At 39.8% G+C, this 14648-nt stretch overlaps 1 protein-coding gene across 2 annotated transcripts; it reads left to right on the forward strand.

Moving 5' to 3' along the window:
• The first annotated feature begins 1414 nt into the window (after positions 1-1414).
• Positions 1415-13221, forward strand: FXN (frataxin). 2 transcript variants are annotated; one of them, XM_053932469.1, is made up of 5 exons: positions 1415-1540; positions 2951-3033; positions 4339-4459; positions 7862-7959; positions 10673-13221. In XM_053932469.1, exons 1-5 carry the CDS (start codon positions 1415-1417, stop codon positions 10824-10826), a joined length of 582 nt encoding a protein of 193 aa, XP_053788444.1. In that variant the 3' UTR covers positions 10827-13221. The 2 variants fall into 2 exon arrangements, with proteins under 2 accessions (XP_053788444.1, XP_053788445.1); XM_053932470.1 differs by lacking the exon at positions 1415-1540 and adding an exon at positions 2193-2298.
• The last annotated feature ends 1427 nt before the right edge of the window (positions 13222-14648 follow it).

Below are 14648 nucleotides of genomic sequence, written 5' to 3' on the forward strand. Positions count from 1 at the left end.
AACAGACAAGAAGCTGGCTGACTTAGATAAAAGTTTGATAGCTTTTAGGTAAAACAAACTTCATAATTCCAGTTGAAATTTGTGCAAGTGGCTTGTTTAAGCTTTTTCCTCTTGTGTAGAGTAAAATAATTTTGGCTTCCAGAAAAATATTATAAAATTACAGACCTAGGTGAGAAACTTGAGAACTTATTCCATAATGCTGTAGAAGAAAGATCAGAGAATCAATAGAACAGTTTGGACTGGAAGGGACCTTTCAAGGTCATCTAGTCTAACCCCTCCACCAAGACCAGGGACATCTTCAGCTAGATCAGGTGGCTCAGAGCAACCAGCTGCTTACTTTAATTAAGAGTTTTTGGAATATAAAAATCCATCACACAGTAACCAGTGGTAAGCTTCTGAAGCTTTTAGTCCTGTCCTGTGGAAGGCTCTGAAGTGAAAGTTTTCTGTGTTCCCACAGAAACTGTGTGGGTTTTTTTAAGAAACCTTTTTATAGGAATTATTTCTTACCTCTCATCTACTTGGCAAATCTAGTTTCTTTCAGTTAAAGTAACAATACAACATGTCTGGCTGAGACTCTACATCTTCACATACTGCTGATAGTATGGCACCACCAGCATTTATGTAACTTAGTGGAAAATGCCAGGTGTGATAAATTATGAGCTTTATTTTCCCTCTACTGGATCAGGGAAACATTTTACCTGCAGGACGTAGACTAGAATACTTCCTGTCACAGAAAATAGTCCTCGAACGGGTCCCTGAGTGAATGCTTGGTGCGTAGTGTGGCTTCTAATCGCTGTTTTTCCCGGGCTGCAGCTCCTTGTAAATCTCCTCTGCGAGACCGCTCTGCCTGAGCAGAGGCCTGCAGAGATTGGCCCAGAGCGATCACTGCCTGCTCTGACAGCAGCGGCGAGCTGAAGGCGCTCAGCGGGGGCAGCCGCGTTAAATGGCCGCCGCAGCTCCTTGTCCCTGGGACACGTCGGGGTCGAAATCTCCCCGAGGGGAGGCTGAGCAGCACACCGGGCCCAGCACCCGTTTCCTAGGGACAGCCCTGCCGGGCCGTGCTAGAGAGGGGGAAGGACATCGGGATAAGGTTGGCGGGGAAATCGCCGCCGCCTCGAAAGCCTCGCCGGGCGGACAGACCGTGCTCGGCTCCGATACACCTGTGCTGTAGCAAAGCACTTGGGTTTGATTTATCCTGGCGCTGCTGAGACTGGAGCCAGCAGTGGCTGGGAGGAAGAGAAAACCCGCACGTTCCGTCTCCGCTCGGCTCTGCCGCGCGCCCGAAGGAGCGCTCAGCTCCCGGCCCCACGCGGCCCCGGCGCTCTCCTCGCGCCGCCGCGCGGGGGGCGGGGGGGGGGCGGTGGCGCGCGCCGGCCCGGCCCCGCCCCGCCGCTTCCGCAGCGGCCCGGGCGCTATGTGGCGGGCGGGGGCGGCGGGCGCCGTGCGCGCCGCGGAACGGGCGGCGGCGGGGGCGCGGCGGCGCGGCGGCACCGGGGGCGTCCCGAGGGCGGGCACAGCCGCCGCTGGCAGCAGCCGCACGGTGAGCGAGGGGCGGGCGGACGGCGGGGGCCAGGCGCGGCCTGCGCGGAGGCCGGCTGGGGCGGGCGGGCAGGCAAAGAGGGAAGGGCGCCAGGCGGGGATTTCCGAGACGGCTGCCGGCTCTGAGCAGGTCTAGGGCAGCCAGCGCCGCCGCTGGGCCTGCTCGTAGGCCGGCCAGCAGCGAGGCTCGTCCTCCCTCCTTCCGTCTCTCCCGCCTGCCTTCTACTTTCTCGTTCCCTCCGTGCCTCGGGAGCTGCCGCACAGCGGAACTGGTGCACTCGACTGCTGCCCCTGTCCGGGCGCGGAAGGCGGTGCTGGCCGCCCTCAGCCGGGTGTGGTACGCGGGGGCAGTTGCCGGCTGCGTGCTGTCACAAACCGAGTATAGGAACACACTGATGGAATTAGAGCCTCTCAGCCTGGACAGAGCCTGAACGTGCTCGTGGTCTTGTAGCTTTTGATTCTAAGCGTGTATAAAAAGCTGTAGGGTAAGGGGTGCAGTAAAACTTACAGGCACCGTGGTGTATTTTGTAGCCTGTTCCGTTGTGTCGCCTTTCTGTCCTTTCTGCCTGTGTCGTGGTTTTGTACTAACAGGCAGCTCATTGATAATACCTGCGGATAGGTGGTACACCGCATGGAGAGAGACTGGCCTGTGTTATGCTCTTCCATGCTTGAAGAGAGGCTGACATAGCTCCTTTGCAAATGTCACTTGCTTTTCAACTCCATCTGAAGTTTTCAGAACCTTGCACGAGTACACACAAGGTAATCACGGATGCTGTTCTACCATTAAACCGAATGGTCAGCACCAGTTAGGAAGAAAATGGAAATCATGGCATCTTCCTTTCCTGCTGGATAGCATAAGTACTTCTGCTGCTGTGTCTGGCCTGGGAATACAGCTTTTTCATAATTCAGAAATCTAGAATCTGAAGTGGTTTTGGCACTTTGTACATAAGGAGGATTCAGGGTTTGTGTTTATTTCAGCTTAATACGTTCCTGACTTCCAGCAGAGGGACACATGTTGTTGGTAGTGCAGCATTTGAGTAGTGGATACTTAGGAAAATCTGAGCCTAAGCCATTTAATAGTCTGGAGTTGCTCAGTAATTCTGTGGTAGAGCAATAGAAAAGTTAGAATAGTTCTCTTTTCCTAGTTCATTCTTCTATGAATGAGAGGGTGTGGGGCTTTATCCCATTAGCTTGCATAATGAAGACAAGGATAATTCTAGATTGCTTCAATTACCCAAAGACTAAAGCTGCATAATTCTTTCCATATTAGCCCTGCGATATAGAATATGAACATTTTACTTGAGGATGGAAAGGACTTAAAGGAGCTGTTTAATTTCTATGATAAATACATAGTTTGTAATTCATTACATTTTAACTTTAATTCCACTTTGTTTCTGTTTACTTTAAACAGCAATTACAATATTCTTCAGATGTGAAGAGCAGGACTGCTTTGTTCATGAATTTGAGAAATTCAGGAACTCTGAGTGACACAAGGTAAAAATACATTTTGAAGTATTAATATGAAAATATTGGTTACGTATTTTAGTATAACTTATATACATACTAATACTACCAAACTAATGTAATGTTGATGTGATGTAAAGGAAAACTACAGTTTCAGCTAAAAGCATTTTGCGTGTATTTGCGAAGTAAAGGCACCATTTCATGTGTGCCAGAGGATGTGAAATTTCTGCTATTCTGAGAGAACGTGACACAGCATCTGTTGGAGACTTCTCCCCTTCTGATGCAGCAGTTGGAGACACAGGAAGGGATTGTGCAGATGTCTGAAACGGCTCTTGCCTTTAAGTGCCTAAAGTGGACTTTGAACCTGTATATGAATCCTGCCTGATCCAAAGGCTTTCTGTTCTCCGTGCCCCAAGGCATTTTGTGGTTTCTCTCTCATAAGTGACATAGAGCATATTTCAATAACTGGATAAGAAACTTCTGAAAAAGTTTCTATTGCCTACTGATTTATATTATATATTCGGCCCATAGTAACTGTTTCATTGCTATAACCACTAGCAAAAATTGAGATTATTTTCCTGAAGTGTTTGTTGGTAGGGAGACCCCTTTACACACTCAGTTGAAAGCTGACATTGATAGAGATGGAACAGCTTACGTGATTTAATTACATTTGGTTAATTAAACTGTTCTACACTTGGTTCTACTAAAGAAGAAAAGAGAATTCGTCCCACAGGTGCTTTAAGCCTTACGTAATGGCCACAAGGGTGCTTTGAGACACTCTGGAGTAGTCTCTAATTTGTAAGTGTTAGTTCATGAGCACAGTTTAAATAACATCTAATTACCAGGTTGCGTGGGTAATTCCAGTTGAGGAGGCAAATACTATGAATAAACATGACATGTGATACTGACATTTCTAAACTGTGTGTAGTTACAGCAAGTTTTGGAGAGTCAAATTATGTATATTTCTAAATGGTAGGTTCTTTTGTCTCTATTTGTGGAATTCAAAACTAAGCAAAACTTACACAAAGTCCTATTATGAAAATGCCTTACTTTGAAATGTGATGCTGTTTGCTAAACGGGGTTAGTATATCTAAGGGAGTAAGTACCTTTTCCTCAGTTAAGAGATCTCTAATATCAATTAATTTCAAAATTTCACCTCCATTTATAACTGGATTGTCAGTTACATCACCTTAAGAAAAATGACTACTTGTTTTATAAGATAATTTCATGGTTACAGTTTCATCCAAAGTTGTGGTCTTGGTATGTTTTTATTATAGGGAAAATGCTGTCTTCCATGCTTTTCCTCCTAATTAAGGACTTCTATGTAATTTGTAGCTCTTTAGATGAGACAACCTATGAGAAACTGGCTGAAGAAACACTGGACTCCTTAGCAGATTTCTTTGAGGACCTGACAGATAAACCTTTTACCCCAGAAGATTATGATGTCTCTCTAGGGGTATGTTTTAAACACTCTATTACCACTGTAATTATTGTAGGGTTTTTTTTTTTCCTATTATTTGAAGGAGAAATTAAAATTAGTCACCTTAGTGCTGACACTGAAAATACAATGAATTTTTACACCTCTATTGTGTACTATATTGTATACTGACTGGAGCAGCAATTCTGGTGAAAAGTAACACATACCGTTGTGTGATTTAGGGATTCAAAATGTTTAGAGAAGGACATAATATAGATTAGTAAATGAGCACAAGAGGAGATGGAAACTGTTTTCTAATTTCACATTGGTCTATACATTTTCTTAAACAGGCACAGATATCTGGCATAGCAATCAGTTCACTCCTCGTGAATACAAAAACAGTAGGCCTACATGGCATAGTACATCACATGTAACAGCAGTTTCTTTGGTTGCTCTGAATACAGACAAGTGGCATTTGTCTTGACCAGGTAGTGTATTTTTGTCCTGGTTTTAATGATGACAGCGTGTGGTAGAGAGAAGCAACAGGAGGGTGCAGTGTTTGGATAGGTTGTTGCAGAAGTGAGACCAGAGTGTACATTTGGAGGAGGCTACTGTCACGGGAGATATTGTATGGCTGGAGCCTTCAGTAGTCAGTTACTCAAATACAGGAGTGACTGACTCAGAACAAAAATGTGTTATTTGTATAGGAAATTTATTAGTTTTCATATAAATTCAGTTCCTGAAGTGATCTATGTGTTACAGCCTTCAACATGAATTGGAGAAGAGTGCTGTTTCTCCCTACACTACCGTCTGCTACACAGGTTTTTCAATACTGCAGTTTTTTGACGTCACATAACTATTGCTCCCTCTTCATGTCTTAGCACAACAAGATTGCTTTCTACTGGCACTGTCAGTTAAGGTTTTGTGCTCCAGAATATTGAATCGGATGATTTGGGTTTCACTGTGCCATATACAAAACCAAAACAAAAGTCTGTAGTTTTTAGACTTCCTGATGTGTAGCTTTGTCATCATAATTTTCATTCTGTATTTTTGATAGCTAGGATATAAAATAACATATTTCCAGTAACTTTCTGTTTAGCAAATACTACTTGTTGCTTTAATTAAGTATATAGATAATGTTACAGCTAATTTCTTTTCTAGTAAAAAGCATTGTTTAAACAATTACTCTTCAGTATGTTTTAGGATATCAGCACCTATTAACCTGATGTAACTATCCTAGGACAAAAATAAACAATGATTGAAATTTACCTTTCTAGTATTCCTAAACACTTCATTATGTTAAGCTGATAAGTCATGTCATAATTTTTTTCTCCATCTGCTGTATGGTGGATTACAGTTGACATTGACTTGTGAAGCTCAAGAGGTAATATTTTTACATCTTAATTTTTACCAGTGGTCCTTTACTATATAGACAGGATGATGACAAATAATAATATGCTGTCATTTCTGTTGAAAGCAGAAAGTTAAATAGCCCAAGTTTTAATTCTAAACAAACAGGGTCAGTGCTGCAGGAAACCACAAGGTGGCGAATGTGATAAAGGACTGCTGTGCCTGTTGTAAATGTGATTGCTTTGAGCAAATTATATCTTTGTGTTCAGGAACAAAAAAATCTCTTTAGAAGAATATTTTTGTTACCAGGAAGTAGCAAACATTCATCCAGTAGTACAAAACATATACAGAAGTATTTCTTAAAATATGGTAAAAGTATCTTGCAATTTAAATTCTTAAAAAATTCAAGTAATATTTTCTAGTATTTTAGAAATACTGTAAAATGTATGAGAAAGTGTTTTCAATACAGCAGTAGAGGTTAACCTCTATTTACTTTGCAAGGATAGATCAACAGTACTTTCTAACAGCTGACACATGGTATAAATAATAGTATAATTTTTAATATACTTTTAAAATGTTTTTTATAATTTTTTATGTTAACTCTTTGAAAACCTATTTACTTATAGTATGTCTGTAGAAACATGTAGCATAACATCATGCTGAATACTTAGTATGACATTACAAACAACATAGAAGAATGCTATATACAGAACCTGTATATCATTATGCTGGCCTAATCCTCCATCCCGTTCTTATTCTGCTACATCTCTACAATTCTAAGACCATGAGATATGAAAAAGTTGAAATTCTGACAACCAGAGAAGTAGCTTGTTCTTGCCCTTCTGTGCATTGTACTAATGTCCAATAGAAATAACTGGCAGGACAAACCTGATAGGACTTTTAACCAGAAGACCCTTTTATTTTTATTCTTTTGATCACAGATATAAATGCCTTAAGCACAGAAACAGCATGGAAACTAAGGTAAAAAATCAGATCCTGAGAATATTGTTTTATGCCTTGTGATACTTGAGATATCTTCTCCTACCAAGTTACTTCAGAGGGGGAGGAAGCTTTGAGTTGCTGCTTGTGCTACAGAGTATGTTGGCAGGCAGTAGATGCTCATACCTGAAAGTATTTTTCCCCATAATGAGTGTTTATACATAGCTAATAGCCCAGGCAATGATAAGTAGCTCTAGTAGTATCTTCTGACTAAAGCATGAAAAGTATGATACCCTTGAAGAAGCTTTGTTGTGCTGTAGGGCTTGAAGTATTTGAGATACTGTGAACTAAATAAATTATCTGAATTATCACATTGCATTCTGTAGAAATACTTCCCTTTTTAATTAGTATCATTCAGATCACCTTTAGATCAACTCCAGTCCCAATATTGTTGTTTTTTCACTCTTAAAGTCAGAACAGAAAATATTTTTGTCAGTTACAAGAAACATGAATCATGTTGTCAGTAAGAAATGTGAGCAAGAAAGAGAAAATAAATGTTCACCAGGGTAATGGTCTAAAAGTGACATAACCAAAGCAAAACCAGACTCATGGAAAACCAGAATAATGGGATTTAGAACTGGAACATTTTTTCAGGTATGAATCAGAATTATCAAGAAAAAAATGTGTTTGTTCCCTGTTAAACTGTTACTATTACTGAAGAAAGTAAGGTAAAATTGCATGGCTCAGAGGTCTGGCAATGACACATAAAGCTTCTTGACTTTGAACCACACCAGTTCTGCATTGTTCATTAATATACAAATATTATTGGATGATGTTTTAATCATTGCAATATGAATTGCAATGGTCTGGTCCTTTCAGGATGCCAGCTCCAAGCTCAAGAGTATTATTTAAGTAGTAACATTGTGAATGGTACAAACACACTAAAATCAAACTCTGACCGGAAGGTTTAAAGTCTAGATCAGACTCAAAGATATGCTAGGTGTAGTGATCATTCTCCTTAGCTATTATTGTTTGGGAGATGGTTGAGAATCTGATACAGATATGTAAGTTTCTGCCACTGCAGATGAAGTAATTGTTGTCAAAGTAACAGGATACAATTTTTTTATTTCTCGCTTTTTTTTGTCTTTTAAGAGTGGAGTACTAACAGTTAAATTGGGTGGAGACATGGGAACATACGTAATCAATAAGCAAACACCAAACCGGCAGATTTGGCTGTCCTCACCCACTAGGTAAGTTAGTTACGTAATATCTGCAGACTGGGTGGAAAAGTTCTTCCTCTTATTTCTAGCATGGCACGATCATGTAACATCCTTTTCATAAGTAACCCTTCTACTCTGCATATTCTCAAAACGTGATATAATCTAAGTGTTCAATAATAGTTTGGTATACAGTTTCGGGGCACACTGCAGTATTACTGGCATATCTAAATTAATACAGGAAATGTGTAACAAAGAATTTCATATATTGTTTCAGCCCAAAACTACTGCCTACAGGAATATAGCTTAGTCATAGGAAATATAACCTGCAATGATTTAAAAAAAACAAACAAAGCTTCTGTTGGGAAAAGAGCGATGATGATGTCATCATCTAAACCTCTCTTTGTGTTTTAAACAGGGTGGCTCCTTCCCTTTTAAGCTTGTAGGATTTCCTGCTTTATATGTTTATGTATGCCCACACTGGTTGTTTTTGTCAAGCCTCTACACTTCACAAGAGCCTTAGCTAGCTGCTTCCTCTGCCTTTTCTAATGAGGTGTTTTGATCCTTTCCACATTTTCTGGTTGGTTTCAGCAAAGAGGGCAGCCAGATAAGTGGGAAAATGCTGTAGCTATCTCCCCTCCAAATCTGTATTCTTTGCCACTATCCCTGGAAAAGAACCCAGGGAGCTGCTAAGTGTTAGTAGTGAAGGAACCAGCTTATAAAATTTTTGCGTAATTGACGGGCTTCATCTCTTTATAAAAAACAAATTTCAGATGATTCCTGTCTATTTAGCTCCAGGTGACCTAAGACATATGTGCTCCAGAATATGGAGTTTGAGGAAAAAAGTTAATTTTTTCCTTTTTATACTCCCTTAACGGGTATTAGATAAACAGTGGTATTTGCTGGAACATGATGCTATGTGTTCACTTATTTCCTAACTTCTGAAAGACAACTCCAGCAAATACGGTATGATCTAAACTGTCATCTTCTTAACTGCAATAGGCTGGGAAGTGAAAGAATTAAACGTTGCTGCCAGTAATTGCTTGCATTGAATGTTTTGGAACATTTTAATGTAAATGTTGACCTTTAGTCTTATATCCCAGGGTAGACAAATCTGTGAGACATTTTTCTTGAATTTTTTTTGGCCATCTGTTTGCTATTGAGTATCTTTACACCTGAGTGAAAACTTTACTTAGTTGACAGTTACAAAAAAGGGGCATGAGGGGATGTGGGCAACCTGCCAGCAGTGTGATTGCAGTAATTGAATGTAGCTCCTGACTGAAAAGACTTTTCAACCTTACAGAATATTAGCAATACCTTAATGTGATATTTTAATTCTTTTCACTTATGGTTGAAACATATATGCAGACTTTCCATGAGAAATACATTTAATCTATAATTAACTTGGTAGGCATTTTATAGAATTCACCGGATCTTTGCTTAAACGTTAATTTGAAAGTCATATTTGTACAGTCTTTTGGCGATTCATAGAACTATGAAGGTGTTTCATATGCTAACCTTATCACTGATATTTACTGCATAACATCTAAAACCAGTTCAGATAATATACATATTTCTTTGTCATTGATTAAATGGTCTGTCTTAACCTGATTTTCATGAATGACAGGATCCCATTCCATCATTCTCTAGGTGCAGGAGAGTATAAACATAAGCTTGTGCTGCAGAGGTGAAGTGAGAAATACTTAGTAAAATAACTGGCACACATAACCCTGATTCAAACAGTTACTACTTCTGATACAGATAGTGAGATTTCAGTGAAAGTGATTTGGATTTGTGCTCACCTTTGTAACTGCTCATACATTGAGCAGTGGTTGGAAAGTTCTTCATTTGACTATTGTGACTAACTCAGGCTCGTCAAGGTTCAGATCATTGCTTATGCTTGTAGAGAGAGAACCTGCAGATTGTTCTTTTGTATGTACAGGATAGTCTGTTTTCTAGCTGACTTTGCATGTTGACTGAGTTCCAAGGTATATGTCCTACAAAATCAAGGGCTTTTCCATTTATCCCAGATGATAATTTCATTCCTTTCTGTTTTCTTTGCTTATCTAATGTTAACAGCAGTGAGTACCTTTCAGTCATTCTCCCACCTGACATGTGGAAAACTGGGTGGATAGCAAGGTCTGGAGTAGAACCCATGTGTTCAGGTTTCTTTCTTGATACTTAATGTAGGCCTGGAAGAACCAAACCAGTTACAATATAATAGCTCAGAGAAAAATAACATTTTGGTTATAAATCTCCCACATGCCAATATATTTGCTTTCAGGGGCTAAATGATTTGGTTGCATCTAAAATGAAATTATTTGTGCTTTGCTGTGCTTAAAATATTTGCAAGAACTAATCAATGGTATTAATTCAGCATTATACAAATACCTGTTGTGATATTTGTGTGCAAGAAAATTATATCTCTGAGGGAAGACTGGGATAAAGGAAGGAATTGTGGGGAAATCAGTGCCAAAAGCAGGAAGGGAAAGTGCTTGTCTCCCCTAGGAGTGACTGATGTATCTTGTCACCTTTCAGATATATCTTTTTGATGGCTCAGTACTTCCTGACATATCAGGCCTTTTCTGCTCCACTTCCTCAGACTGCCCACCAGCCATTCCCTGTGCTGTCTGTTCCTTTTCTTGAGCACTCTGTGGCATACATTATGCATGCAGGCTTTCAGCAGGTCTCCTGAAATAATGTGTACTTACACAGCATGTAATGTTCTGTTGTGGTTTTTTTCTAGTGGGCCCAAACGCTATGACTGGACTGGACGGAATTGGGTGTATTCTCATGACAAAGTATCTCTTCATGAACTACTATCAAAAGAGTTTTCAACAGCTTTAAAAACTAAATTGGATTTGTCCTGCTTAATATATTCTGGGAAAGAAGATACTTGATTGTATTCTACCTCATGGAAGTTTAAAGACTTTAACCTCAAGCCAAGCTCTTTCTTAGGCTGAAGTACCTGAGCTTAATTCTGTTGTTTTTATTGGCATCAGTATATTGTGCAACAAAAATTAAAATAATATTTTTTTCCTCTAGTGCTCAGTCTTTGGATTTCTGTGTGCTGTTTGAATCTGTGCAGTACACATGGTTGAGGTCACCCATCCTGTCACTTCATGTCTTCCTTTCTTCCTGCAGAAGTAATGAATTTTTAGTTTCTATAGACTTGTTTGCATGTAAGGACTGACCACCAGGTGATTTCTGACCAGCACACAAAAGCTGAACTTTTCTTGGTGAAACATTAATCCAAAACAAGAAATGCCTGTGAGTTACATTGACATAAATTGTGGTACTGTGAATGTATTGCATCAAAATTTGTGACTATTGTAATACATCATAGTCATATTTAACATGTCATAGTGTGTGTAATGACAGCTTTTTTCCTTTGTATTGCAGAACTTGCTATTCTCCAAATTCTAAATTGTAGTGTGTTTCACCTCAGGATTTTTTTTTTGAGCTAAACTTTAAATTATTTAGACATTTTTGTGGCTCTGAGCATGATATGGAACTAGAAAAGCTAGTTTGTGAAGTTTAGGCTGTACAGCAATATCTCTGTAAACATGTAATTCTTTTACCGTGCATTTCTCTTTCTCTACCCTTTTGTTCCTCAAAGAGTAAAAATACTTTTTTTTTTTTTGAGCTTAGCAAAATTAAGTTCATTAAAATTTGCACTAATTTTATTCTACTGCATTTCTTCAGTGGTTTTAGGTTATCTTCTTATCACCATGATACAGCAAGTCTCCCCCTGGTACCATGCTGATGGAGAAATTTCTTAGAATCAAATATTATTCTTAGGCTGATGAAGCTGTCTTTGTTAGGCTATTAAAAATGTGAAGGAAGTAAACTACATACTCCAAATCTTACAACAAAAACATTTAAAAGAAATAAGGAACTGCAATACTTGAGCAGTTGCACTGTTGTAATATTACAACTTGCAGCTTTTAACTGCCTATAAAATGGAAGGACCAAATTGTTGACTAATGCATGAGGGAAAAATGATACCATAATCTTGCAGATTGTATGAAAAGATGTTCAGTGCACAATATTTTTCTTTTTGGTTTCTCTGATGCTGTGGTTAGTTTGGCATTATTCTCTAGCTAGCTTGACAGGTAAGGATTTATTTTGTCACTGAAAAACAATAACTGTAAAGTGTTCTTGCCCAGTATTTGCATTTAGAGTATAAGCATTGTTACCTGCTATTTCTTACTACTAAACAGAAACATTCCAGTGGAAGTAGCTCTTGGTTAATTGTTCATGCTATGTGCATGTTTTACAATCAATGTACATTTCAGCTCTACTGGATGAGGTAAATACAATGATGACTCCCAGACCTCATGAATATAAGAGTAAAACATGTTTTTTCAAAAAAGTACAGGGAGGTAAAAATAGAATATGTTTTTGCTGTTCTGAATTTGGAACACTGAAAATAATTTATAGCATGTGGAAATACGTATTTTTATGTAGTTACTTGTATAATATTTAGATCAATCTCCTACAATTTCAGGTAGTAATTTAAACAAGTTTGTGTAGAAGTTAATGACTTGATAATTGGATCGAGGATACCTCTTTATTACTTTGCCTGACCATGTGTAATTATTTTTTCCAATTGACTTTTCCAAAAATTATTTTCTTAAGTATTTGCATGCAATTTGACCACTAACATGCATCTGATTCATATTTGGAAGTTCATTTTCCATTCCCTTACGTCTGGTAGAAATGTTTATACCAAAATAAAATTGCATGTGAAATTCTTAATTCATTATGTAAAGGTGTGATTCGAAGGTTTGATGATAAGGGTGAAGGCCACAGATATGTGCATACTTACGAATTCTTTCTGTTTCTTAAAAACGCATACTGGAAAGATTCTGTCCAAGTGTGGCCAGTTGACGTGAATTTTGTAAGAGCAGTTCAGCTTTCACAGTTTACGTGCCTTGCCCTTCATCTGTAATGCTACTGCTATTTATGCAAACAATTTCCTGGGTTTCGATATCTGAGTAACAAATGGATTTAATCTTAGCTGAAGATAAATAGCGTCAGCAAGTTAGAATGAGTTTTATCTCAATGTACAAAATGAATCATAGGACATGACTCATGTTTTGCTTTAGTACTTGCATCAAATTGTAAGTAGGGGGCAAGGACTCCCATGAGCCATCACACTTGTACAATGGAGGCACCAAAATGATCCTAATGTCAGACTGCTTATTGCCCCAAGACAAGTAAAACTTCTGTACTGTTTTTTACTTCTGTAACTTAGGGAATAAAAAGATTGTTGTATAGTTCTCCACCTGACATCATATCAATAGTTTCTTGCTTCACCTCTCCTAAAAGAAATAGCTGAAAGACAGTCATTAAATACAGACTATGCACAGACAGTATTAATAAAAAACACTGTGTTATGGGCATTACTTTTTCCCACAATGCAGTTGCTCCATTGTTGGTAAAGGAGAACATGCAGAATATTTTGGAAGGATGAGTATTGTGTTGTTCAGACTGTTCTGTTCTGTGGAATGGTATAATCCTGTACCCCTACTTAAGTGGTCTTGCCCTCCCTTGCCTCCTCCCATCCCAGTGTCAATCCCTTCCTTTCTCCACCCCTCATCCCTAAAACCTGCTGAGTCATTCCCTTAACCCCACCCTGGGTTCTGTCTGTCACTCAGCAGCCCTTCCCTTACTTGTAGAAAGTTCCGTCGGGGGCGTCGAGTGATAGGTCAGATACCGGGGGTCCCCTCCTACCAATTTCCCTATTGGTGGCCATTCCTGCCCATTTTCTTGGTCCCCACTGCCCTCTGTCACCCCATTGGTCCATGGAAAGACCATCCCCTTGTTGACACCCCCAGTTAAAAACTGTTGCACGACGTAGTTTGGGGCTTCTGCAGGCTGTTCATCCCTGGATGAGGAGGCTCCTCAGAGTCCCCTTATAAATCTGGATTGTGAACCCCTACAGAAGTCGACTCTCTCTTTTGTTATCGCCACTCAAGCCTTGCCTATGACCACGGGCTGGGCCCAAAGATGCCATCCTAACCCCTCAGGGAACCGGAAGGTGGCCCTTGCTGCTCGCTGTGTCTAGGCAAGCTGGGCTGATGCCCAGTAATCGTCAAGGGAGACACCGCGGCAGATGAGTTGCCATTTTGTAGCTTTACTGGCTGCCCAAACTTAGCACATAAACTAGGGTGTGTTGAGCTTTTTTTAGGCATACCAGAATTTTTGCCAACTGCTAATCTGACTTAAGTTCTTGTCTGGTGTTTGTTCGTTTTCATTTCCACTTGTGGGTAATTCGTAAGAAAACATTACCTCTTCTTTGCAGGATTGTTCCATGTGATAAAATCACTACATCTTATTTCCTTAAAATTCCCAGTGTCTTTTGGCCACTTCAATAAATGGGATAAAGGCCTGTCCTGAAGTGGAGGTACTAGAATAAAAGAAAGGGGGTTTACAGGAAGGTTTGTGTTTGATTATTTTTAGCTTCTGATTAGTGGTTGAACTCCGCGATTGTACTAACCAGCTCTGTAATATGTGGAAGTCCTGGGAAGGAAAGCAGAGGCTTGCCAGAAAACCTGGAAGAACATTCAAAATAGTAAAGGAAGCATGGGAGGGCAGAAGCAAAGTTTATCAGGAAGAAATTAGCTTTGCCCAACAGCTGATGTTGGCACGGCAAGGAGAGATGTGGGGCAAACTGTCTCATGTGGCCCTTTAGGGAATGGTGTTTTAAATTCATT

Source organism: Vidua chalybeata, chromosome Z, assembly GCF_026979565.1.
Source record: "Vidua chalybeata isolate OUT-0048 chromosome Z, bVidCha1 merged haplotype, whole genome shotgun sequence".
Classification (NCBI taxonomy): Eukaryota; Metazoa; Chordata; class Aves; order Passeriformes; family Viduidae; genus Vidua; species Vidua chalybeata.

What these genes read in the sequence shown, in the direction of transcription:
- FXN (XM_053932469.1), top strand. Translation starts at nt 1,415, where the DNA reads ATGTGGCGGGCGGGGGCGGCGGGCGCCGTGCGCGCCGCGGAACGGGCG. An exon ending in ATTATGATGTCTCTCTAGGG is followed by an intron (nt 4,460 to 7,861) that starts GTATGTTTTAAA and finishes TTGTCTTTTAAG; the next exon opens with AGTGGAGTACTAACAGTTAA. An exon ending in TGGCTGTCCTCACCCACTAG is followed by an intron (nt 7,960 to 10,672) that starts GTAAGTTAGTTA and finishes GTTTTTTTCTAG; the next exon opens with TGGGCCCAAACGCTATGACT.